At 40.4% G+C, this 10,759-nt stretch overlaps 1 protein-coding gene across 1 annotated transcript in view; it reads right to left on the reverse strand.

Annotated features, from left to right (window-relative positions):
• LOC103923036 (cohesin subunit SA-2-like) overlaps positions 1–10,759 on the reverse strand; it is a 59,902-nt gene that overhangs the window by 11,523 nt on the left and 37,620 nt on the right. Inside the window, exons 15-24 of the mRNA XM_009331284.1 lie at positions 10,735–10,759; positions 9,768–9,871; positions 9,224–9,316; positions 9,049–9,138; positions 7,824–8,027; positions 6,288–6,364; positions 5,220–5,307; positions 4,123–4,200; positions 2,124–2,213; positions 1,234–1,402 (exon numbers count right to left, since the gene is read on the reverse strand). The exon at positions 10,735–10,759 is cut by the window's right edge and continues 84 nt beyond it. Of these exons, the coding sequence (XP_009329559.1) occupies positions 1,234–1,402; positions 2,124–2,213; positions 4,123–4,200; positions 5,220–5,307; positions 6,288–6,364; positions 7,824–8,027; positions 9,049–9,138; positions 9,224–9,316; positions 9,768–9,871; positions 10,735–10,759 (1,018 nt within the window). The remainder of the gene's footprint in view (positions 1–1,233; positions 1,403–2,123; positions 2,214–4,122; positions 4,201–5,219; positions 5,308–6,287; positions 6,365–7,823; positions 8,028–9,048; positions 9,139–9,223; positions 9,317–9,767; positions 9,872–10,734) is intronic.

Raw genomic sequence — 10,759 nt, forward strand, 5'->3', positions numbered from 1 at the left:
CGAATGTAATCTACCAACTGCCAAAAGGCTTCAGTCTTTGACCTATAATTTTGATGTGGACTGTTTCCGCTTCTAGCATGACTGTGGGCCTGGAAACAAACATAAGGCAAGTGACTGATCAGAAGTATCTGCAAATTAGAGTTAAAAATCAAACGGAGCAGCTGCCAGCTGTGCATACAGACAAGCACACCCACAGCATGACAGAATCACTCATTCAGGAAGGAATCGGCAATGGGATGACAGGGATCCTTTGTGAGGAGGACTGAGAAACTGAAAGCAAAATGGGTTTGAAACAGATCTCAGGCCATCTAACCCAAAACATCTAACCCAAAGATTCAACTTTACCAATTTCAGATACATCACATATGCAACCTGAAACATGACCTGCTTCAAAAACTCCCATGACTAGGATACTACAACCTACTTGAGCAATCTTTGCTATTGTATCTCTACCTTCACCATTAAGGATTCTCCTCTACTATCTCCCTTTTTGCAATTTAGGCTCATCTCTTCTTGCATATGCACTGTGACCTGGATAAGTGTGCTGCCCAAAACTGAACACAGAACTCCATCTGAGCAGCTGAAGGACAAGAGTTTGACACAATAATCTAGAACAATGCTTGGTTTTTCAAAGCAAGACACTTGAACTCAGCCTCAAAACCACAATGAACTAACAATCTATTTTCAAAACACTCCCAAAAGAAACCAGCCTTCACAATAACAGCCTCAATTTGTCATCTAAATGTGTTTGAAAAAGGCAACAGAGCAACAAGTACACAGCTATTTCCCACAAAATCTGCCCCACACTCCCCAAATCAAAATCCACTAGACCTTTACTCTGATGGCTTAGAAGTGTTCATGCATTGACACAGTCACGCTGTAACATGGCAAGGCCTTCCACAGAGGTGGCTAACACCATCCTCTCTACCACCAACATCAGTCTACCCAATACTTTTTACATTCTCGCCCATCCCTGCATTACATCAGCCCTTTCTACCTAGGCGTAAATTGGCAGCTATTTTCTGTGGTTGATCCACACTAGATAGAGATCAGTGCACAACAGGTGAGCCACTTTGCTTGTAAAGGGGCCCAGCCAAACCTCCCCCCCCAAAAAAAACCAAGGGAGGGGAAAAAAAAAAAAAAAGATCAGCCCCTTTTCCTGATACGTTCAGTGCAGACAACAAATGACAGCAAAAGTGGTAGACTGTTTCTCCAGTGATGAAAATGTCTAACCTTTGCTTTCCTCTTCTTCCTCTATGAAAACATGTTCCTGGACAAACAAAAGCAGTTTTTCCTGAAGTGATGTGTTAGGAAGATAATCTAGAAGTCCGACTGCTTCTTCATTATTATTTGAATCCTGATGACTCAAAATCAGCAACCAGTCACAGAGTATCATGAAGGCCTGTATCAAGCAAACAAAGCCAAAGAAGGATTTAAAGACCGTGTTACTTTTCATGCCAACTCCACTTTGCGTCTCCATGAAACACCGTAAGTCACAATCTAGATTCTGTCCTACTTCTTCCTTGCAAGCTGAAGATTTCTGTTTGCCCCAGCCTGTGGTAAAATGCCACAGCTAAGCCCTTCCAGAACTTTTACCTTAGGATACAGTATATACAAGTATCATGCATGAACACCACCTAAAGATTTTCAAACTTCCATGGGAAGGAAAAAGAGCTCTATTAGGCTAGAATATCTCTCTTTTTACACATGAATCACTGGACAATTTATCCAACTTTTTTATTTTTGAAGTAATATTCATAGCAAGGCATTAATAAAGCAATGATAGCAACCAGTACACTGATCAGTCGAATCAGAAAACACAATGATTATCAACTGGCAAATTGAGTAATTCAGATGCAGGCCTTGATTCTGCAGATGGACCCATGCAGACACATATCTATGCTTGATTAAAGCACTAACTTTTGTAGCATTTTAACTAACATAACTTTAATTTTCCTTTAAAATAAATAGTTGAAGATTGTTTTTTTTAAAGAGTTATTTCTCCGCTAAGAGACAAAAAATAGCAAAAATCAGTAGAAGAAAATACTAGTATGAAAAGAAAGGCAGGCATTTAAAAGGAGGACTGAGCATGAACACCACTTAAGTGATAGAGAAACACAAACCTTTTCTCTTACATCCTTTCCCTTATGGTGGAGGAAGCACATGCAAATCTGACTGAAACGCCTCAGCTCTCTTCTTAGTGCAAAAAGAGTCTCCTAAAAACATATTTAGGAAAAGTGACAGGACAAAGATGTTAGGGACTATGATTCAGTAGAGAATTACAGAACAAACAACAGTTGCATCTTTCTTCCACTGATATTAGTCATTTAAGATAGCACAGCTGATGACATTATAAAAGAAGCTGACATCTCACAGTGGCAACAGCTAGCTAGCTATGAACAACTTTAAAACCATGTCTTGTTTTCAGGCACAATATCTGGGATAGAAAGGTCAATCCATAAAAATATATACTTCCCCCCCCCACCGGTGCAGAAATGTGACAAATACTAGTAGGACATGTGCATCTGTCACACTTGCTGAGGCTAGTGGTATTCAGCAAGTCACAAACTCTGTTTCTCCATCCGTAGGATGGGCAGCTCTAATAGCATGTAGTCCCTTATACAGCCCTCCAAGCAGCTACAAGATTTGCAGAATTCACTTCAGCTTATCCTTATAAAGCAGTGATAATGATTTCCACTTTAGAGATGGAAGTAGAGTCAGAAAAACTGGTCCATCCCACCCAATTTTCAATGTGAATTGCCTTCTGGAGTTGCTCTTCTCTCTCCCTCTATTGACTACAGAGGGAATGCAGTTTAACTACGCTGCTACCTTTGGCACTCAGAAACTTAGACACCTCTATTTGTTAAGACGAATCCAGCAAGAGACACTATTTGATTTGCCCACAGCCACATAGAAGACTTTCTCATCCTTCACTAGGTCCCAGCTGTTGCACCGCACTGAGCCTTGAGCAGTCAATAGAAGAGGAACGCCCTTACAGGAGGGCTGATTTCACGCTATGCAACTGTACCTTTGTAAGAAAGGGGATCCATCCCAGGGCGTGCTCAGAAGCACAGGGGGAGGCAAAACATTGCCTTAACACTACTGAGGGAGGAGGTCCTAGAACTGCTGTCCAGGAAATGTTCTTTTTTGCTCTTGGAACTTCTCTATCTGCCAACATCCAGATTTGGCCCTGCAGCGTGGGCCATAACATTGTGCTTCCAATCAGAATCTGCTCCTATATGAACGGCCAAATTAAAAAATGTGCTGCTCCATTATCAGTCAAGCTAATCGTGTCTGGACTGAAAGGCAGAACATACTAGAGCAGTGAGAGATGCGGACATCCACACAGGAATGGAACGGGACAGGAATAGACAGTGAATCAGTCACCAAACGGGTAACCTCCTAGCCAGCATTTCTCACACAAAACAAATGCCCGTGTCAGCATCCTGTCCTGTACACACAAGAGCACCAGGGGAAGGGGACAGGATGACAGAAGCAGCAGCACTCAGTGTTGTCAGAAATCACCACAAAGAGGAGCCGCACAGGTACACATTCAGACGTGAACCAAAGCATAAAAGAGTTTTCCTCTCTGGTGTCTTAAACTAGACCGTCTTCTGAAATACGTGCCAGAATTTGGCACTATATAAAACCAATTAAGAAAGTAAGTAGTCAGCTGATGAGAAAATTACCACTTTCATCAAACTTTCTGCCAGAAATATATAAGTAAAACAAGAAAATAAAACCAAAACAAAGCAACAGGACTTCCTGGAGTTTTCACTGAATATTCTTTGTTGCTTAAAATAAGAAAACAACAAACTGTTTGGCATTAGCACAAGTTCCTTATCTCCATCAAGCCCCAGGAATTCGATGCACATGTTTTGCAGTAAAAATAGAGGTGAACCATTGTTCACTTGCTCTCTTGCGGACTGAAAAAGCATAAACACTTTTAAAAAAGAGGGCAAGACAGAGAGAAAAAGCCTCAACTCAATTTGGTTTCCTCGAAAAAACACACGAATTATCTTCTTAGAAAGCCTGTTTTCTTCTGGCAATCTGAGAAGAGAAAAGCAACTTAAACTTCTAGAAGCACAACTCTGGGTTTCAAAATTACGTGGAGTGGCCAACCTTGGGGGAATTTTCTGAAACTGCAGCTAGTTGCCACAGGAGAGAAAAATATGTGCACTGGAGAGCTGGCAGGATCATCTGCAAATAAAAACACATGTCCTTTATTTACATGAAAGGCTCAACAGCAAAAAGCTTAGGACAAAACAAAGCATCCAAGCCTGACATTCTGCATGCTGCTTGCACAACCATTTCTGCACTGTAAAGTATTTAGACCCTCAAAATAAACTTAATAGGTTTACATACAAGCAAACGTTGCCTCCTGAGAAACTTCATTACTAAGGTGCTGCTTCTGCAGAATTCTGATGTCTTGACAAGTTCAATGGAAAGTAACCATGTACTAAAAGGTGTTCACAGAGGCTAACTTTAGCTTAGCTTCTCAAGATTTCTCTGCAGTCTTTGGTGAAAGGCAGACTCCTCTAGAGGGTAATTCAGAGCAGAAGCCAAACCTTGGTGTGCTGATGCTCCATCTAAAGGAGTCTACCTCTACCCACTGGCTGCAGGCTCTCTCTACCCAGCTAAATTTCATCCCTTTCCCAATAACCTCAAGTTCTCTTCTGAAAACAGGGGCTGATTAACATTCATGACTGCTAGAGTACTTCACTTTGTAATCCCAGGGTATACACCTCCATCTTGGCACAGCCAATGTTTGAGTTGAGGCAACCAGACAACCAAAAGGCTGCAGTTGAGACAGCTGGTAATTACAAACCATCTTCACCAAGAGTCAATCTGCAAGCAACAGGTCCAAAGTATTCCAATTTCTGGTTACACGCAGTCTATAAGGGGCTCCTCACAGTCCCAACAATTTAATACGTACTGAGAGCAAGACTGTGCAATCAATGGGAAGTACTGAGCATGACAAAGGATCAATCCAGATGTCAGAAGATTATCATAGTTTTGGACAATCTCCAAAATAAACAAATCTATGGCATGAATTTACCAGTTCCAGTAACATTATACCAAAGACAGCCTCAGTTTGAGAAATGGAAACAGTATCTTCCTGCCTCACAGGACACTGATATATAAGATTATTTAATATTTCCTAATTTCCTGCTTTCAACACGAAAAACCTCTTTCAGTGTTAAATATTAACAGCTCACCAGAACAGGCAAACTCCCATGTTCCATTTCAAACACCAGCAACCTTAAAGTCTTGTCATACAGATTCCACTTGGTGAGATCATGGGCACTGCAACGAGAAAGAAACAACGATGATACACTGAGAAAGAAATGAAATTTCACCTGACCAAACAGGTTAAATGTATCCTATTTTTGCCTTCATCTGATGTACAGCAATAACTTTAAACAACTAATTATTAATTATAAGGGGGGGAGGGATGAAATTAGGTTTTTCATGATCTAACGCTGCAGCCTTTACTCCATAGCTTTACAGTCTGCATTCCTACCACAAAACTGCAGTGTCGTTGAGGAGAGGAAAAAGAAGCTTGAGCTCTGTACTTCTTCCTATACTCTATCCACACTCTCTAAGTGCCCAAAAAGGTCTAAGGAACAATTTTCCTACCCTGCTTTATAAGAAGCTTCTAATACTCTTGAGTGCTCGCAACTCAACATTAGACTTCTCTTTGCAAAAACAGAGCAGCCCTAGTATGCAGGAGAGGTAAAAGACACATTGAGAAGGCAGCCCAATTCCCCTGTCCTCTACTATCTTGCATGATAATTTACTTGGTGAACAATACCTGGAGAACCAAGCTTTTGAGAAGTCCATCTTTTAACAAAAGCAGATCAAATAAACTAAAACAAACAAAGCAGATTACATCTGCTGGGAAAAAAGACTGCATTCACTATACCCTCTTCAGACTGACCACCAGTGTTGACAGTAAGGCAGTGCAAAAGCATCCAGCTAGGAGGGAAGCACCACAGAGAGGATCTCTGTGTCCACTCTGACATCCCAACTCTGTAGCACGCACTTCTTAGCCACACTAGGGCTGATTCTCCAACCTCAGTAAGGAGTCCAAAAAGAATTCCATATCCAAGAGTACAGTTCTGTTAAGAAGAAACTAAACCTTGCAGCACCTCTCATAGGGGTCATTTTCATTCTCTTGTGAAAAATCCTATTAAACCCAGCAAACAAGAGCAATTCTCACTTTGCACCTGTTAGGTCAACACTTATATATATGGGGAAGTAAATAGTGTAAACAAACATCTCACTTATGAAAAGCTGCTATTCTTCTCAGAGCAGAGTGCATCCGGGAAATTTCTCCTGCATCCATACAAGATCCTTCTTCCTAAATTATTGAAGTTTGGGAAAGAGAACGTCATTAGCCAGTGTGGGGCAAAGTAACTGCTATGTTCTCTTCCCAACCAACCCACAAGCTTGAACTACTCTCCTCCAGCCCTCCGCAGTCCCTTTACCTTTAACCATGCTATTTGTGTCTTCTTCTATGGTAAAAAGAAAACAACACGTTGACTGCACATAAGTTTTGTATAAGGAAATGTCCCTGTCATTAATAAACCCACGGCAGCCTCCCTAGACTATAGTATTGCTAACACAGAGTAAAAACTAGCAATTAGGCTAACACAGAAGTGCTAACCCCCAGACTCACAGGCCATTCATGGTCTCTCACACAGTTGTTAGGGATCTCTGGAAAGCTAACTGGTACTGACTCTCCTTGCTTCCAGCTGCCAGATCACATTCAAAGATAGCTAAAAATATATTAAATACTTTCCCATAGATGCAATTGCTGTAGTTTCCACAAGTATACTACGTGATTATGGGAGATGGTATATACAACCAGGAATTAGAAGGGAGGGGTTCCAGGAGAAAATCTCTTTATTTAGATATGGATCACACTACGAAGGAGTTGAAGAATCCCTGGTCTAGCACTTATCTTGTTTCTCATAAGTACACATTCTCCCACATTGACATAGATATCTATTTAAGACCAACAAAATAAATCCAATCTGAGGTTAGGGGTTTTTTTGGCTTGACACATTTTACAATATCCCAGTGTCCAATAAAAACCTGCCAGTGTTAACTCTCATACCACAGCATGACACCTGTTCATGACGGCACAGTTGATCAGATCAGCTGCGGGCTTCTGTTGTTCAGTTCAGCCAGCAAGCTATTCATATCACCACCAGCTGTTTCTGCTTTTTAGAACTAATGAAAAACTTTGAGGGAGACTCTGCAGTCCTCCTTCAAGGGGAAAGTCATCATTTCAAAGACCCCAAAGCTATACAATCTGCATTACAGACTGCTGGGTTGTTTTTTTTTTTTTCCTAGTACTATCTCCACAGCCAAAGTGGCAGCATAAAGGGCATCTTGTGTACAGTCAAATATGTAGAGGTACAGAACTATACCTTTTTGGGAACAGTCTCATCACCTATAGATCCACAGCACTTCTTAGCTGATCTTGCACATAGTATCTTTGGCACGGTAATGGAGCAATGATGGAGCAACTATGGAGCTTAGGTCAAGAATATTCAGAAGACATAAATTGACCTGGTGCTGGTGCAGAATACCTTGTTTATTATTTTCCCCACTCTATTCCTGGCAAAGTACATCTGCTTCATTAAAATGTAAACAGGCGATCTTTTCAGAGGCGCAAACCCATCTCTGAAAGCCCGGCTCCCCTCAAGCAGAGAAACAGCAGGCAAAGAATAGTTTCATATCCCTCTTAATTTTTTTGTCTTCTTTTTTCACAGGGAAACAGTCCGTTTATCTCCACAATGAGTCACACTCACCTTTTGCCAGAAGCCACCTAGTTGCTGGTTAAGCTGTCCCATCAACTCATCTATCAGTTGAGTTCGGGCATGATCCACCTGGTTGTAGATGGCAATTTCTTCACTGCAGAGGATATAATAAGTCCTGGAGGAAGCCTCAAGAACAGACATGTCAGAGTGTTTGGCCACAATGTCTTTTACCTCTCTCAGCAAAGCATCCAAATGCTGCAAGTGATAAAAGAGGTATTTTAGGTAAATAGCACAAAAATCCACTCATGCTTTAGATACATTTCACTAGGCCCATATATCTCTATAGGTCATACAACCAACATGAAATAAATGCCAGTCTAAGGAGCAAAGGGGCAGAATTAGAGGATACAACTTTTTTTTCCTGGGTTTATAGAGCTCTTTTTCATTATTATTGTCTCTGGATCTTCCTAAAGAGTGAAGCAACTGCTTTAAGTTTATTTTAGCAATACACGTTTGGCACTACATAAAAATAAAGACAGAGGTAGGGAATAAAAAACGCCTTTCCAAAGGACAGGTGTGTGTCTCCAAACAATGGAAGTTGTCTCCCTCAGCAGCAGAGGATGGAGAATGTTTCAGATCATGTCAGCAACTGGGGTCTTCACTCTTAGTGAGAGGAGGTAACATCTGCCATTCTGCTGACGCTGTCTCTTCCAGTTAAGATTTTGTGCTGAAATTAACCTAAGAGTGTTTGCCTAACATTACCTCCCTGCAAACATCCCTGCTTAAGAATACATTACGCTATTTCAAGGATTTCATCTATCCATTTCTAACCACCCCTCTCCCATCAGCAGATATACTATCTCCATTCTTATCTTTCAGTTACTATCATTTCCCAGCAGCTGGGAGTCAGTCTTCAAGGAGAATGAAACCTATTCTGTAGTGAACTCCTGGGAGGCACCAGCTTAGACACATAGCATAACCCACCCTCTCTCCACCCAACAATGAGAAACCCAGGGCCAGGCTTACCACATGAAACCACAAATCATCATCTGCCAGGGCCAGCCACAGCATATCAGAACTGACAAGGACTAAGGCTTTTCTTTGGCAAACCCAAATAAAAAAGTAAAGCTTGAATAAGACCACCTTCCTCAAGCTATGAGACCATTTCTTCATATTTCAACAGCCTCCTGCTTGTTCCAAGTCACACTAAACTCTGTACATTGTCACATAAATTTAGCACATTCCACATGAACCGACTACCCCAATTTCCAGTCACCTCCTCTAGATGTCCCGTACTGTAAACATCTAAATCATAATACTGAGGAATCTGCAGAAGATTTGCCACTTTTTGTGCATCTGTTGAATACTGCAGAGAAAAAACAGGATATGAGTACGCTGTAGGAATTTTAATGAAATATTTAACATGCATTCACAGACCAGCTGTTAGTTACCTTTGCCAAGAGCTGAGGAAGCACCATAATAAAGTGTTCAGTAATTTTGGTACAATCTTCCAATTGTATTTTCTTCTCTTTTACTGACAGAATCTGCAGACAAAGCATTTTGTTTCAATTATAAAATCTCTTAGATTTGAGTGGAATTTTACATGTAACCCAAGGTTAACTCACATGCCTTTGTCTAAACCATATCAAGCTAAGATAAAGATATTTTTCCATGGAGACAACCAGATGCTATTTTTATTTTTTTGTTAACCTTAAATTAGATGCAAATCACTGAACAGCTATAGCTTGTGGATAAAATGCTCACCATTTGTCAATAACATGCTTCAACTGGCTTTCCAGTTTTTCTAATGCTCATCTCCTTCAACATCCACTACTAATAAGATCTAGAGGTCAAAAGACACTGTGTCATTTCATAAAAATAAGCCATTATTATTTCCGAAGATATACCTACCACTAGGAACATGCTGTCTAGCAAAGCACATAAGGCAAAGAGAATGTGATTACAGGACAGTAAATAAGACTAAAACGCACTGACTTTTTTGGCTGCACCTCTTCCCACTGGAGGATGACCTTCAGCTGCTTCTCTAACCGTTGCGAGGATAATTTCAATGAGAGCACTTTCATGGGCATCACTCAGTGCTGTAAGTAAATCAGTCTCCTTTCAGCATCACACAAAAGAAAAATGAAGATGCAGCAACAGCTAATGTAAAGCCTACTCATTGATCTGAGCAACTTTGGAAGGACACTACAGAAAGAAAGATGCAGTGTTGCTAAATAGACACCTAGAGAGTGTTTGATTTAATTTGAAGAAAATTATTTTCTACATTTACTGAACACAAAAGCAATTATTCCTCTCATGGCTAAACTTTTTAGGGCAGTTTGGCTCCCAAAAACACAGGCAGCTTTAACAAGGCCTACTCCTACTGATTACTATCTCATTTAGGACAAACCTGCTTCTTTGAGTACCAAAAAGCTTTAACACACTGGGTCTACAAACTCTGATTTCAATCACACAACCACCTCCAGTTCTACTACAATAACTATTATTTAAGTTCACTTTAAAATACTTCTACAAAAAACTAATCCTCTAGAGTGTTAGATGTCTATGAACTCAGCACATTACTCATTTTCTTTTCAGGCGTGAACAATAGTCCGACAACACTGCAATTCAATCAATTAATAATTTTAGATTCTTAAGTTTTGGACAAACAAACAAACAAGTGAATGCTACGTAAGCATTATGGCTTAATTATGCAAGTATTCTTGCAAAGTTTCTAAACTGACATTACATAAATACAGAATACTGAATAAAACAAATATGTTGATACAAATATCACATTGGCAGTGCATTGATTTGCATCTGCTTTGTGGCCCTTGGGGACCACAATTTGGGATGAAAAGGTATTGCAACATGGAATGATCCTAAACTAGCTGAAGGCAAAGTTCAAAAAAACAATATCAAGAGATTCATTCAGACAAAACCAAGCTCTTTGCTTACCCACCTTCTCCATCTTCTTCAGCATTTTT

This window comes from Pygoscelis adeliae, unplaced genomic scaffold (assembly GCF_000699105.1).
Source record: "Pygoscelis adeliae isolate BGI_AS28 unplaced genomic scaffold, ASM69910v1 Scaffold149, whole genome shotgun sequence".
In the NCBI taxonomy this organism is placed as follows: domain Eukaryota; kingdom Metazoa; phylum Chordata; class Aves; order Sphenisciformes; family Spheniscidae; genus Pygoscelis; species Pygoscelis adeliae.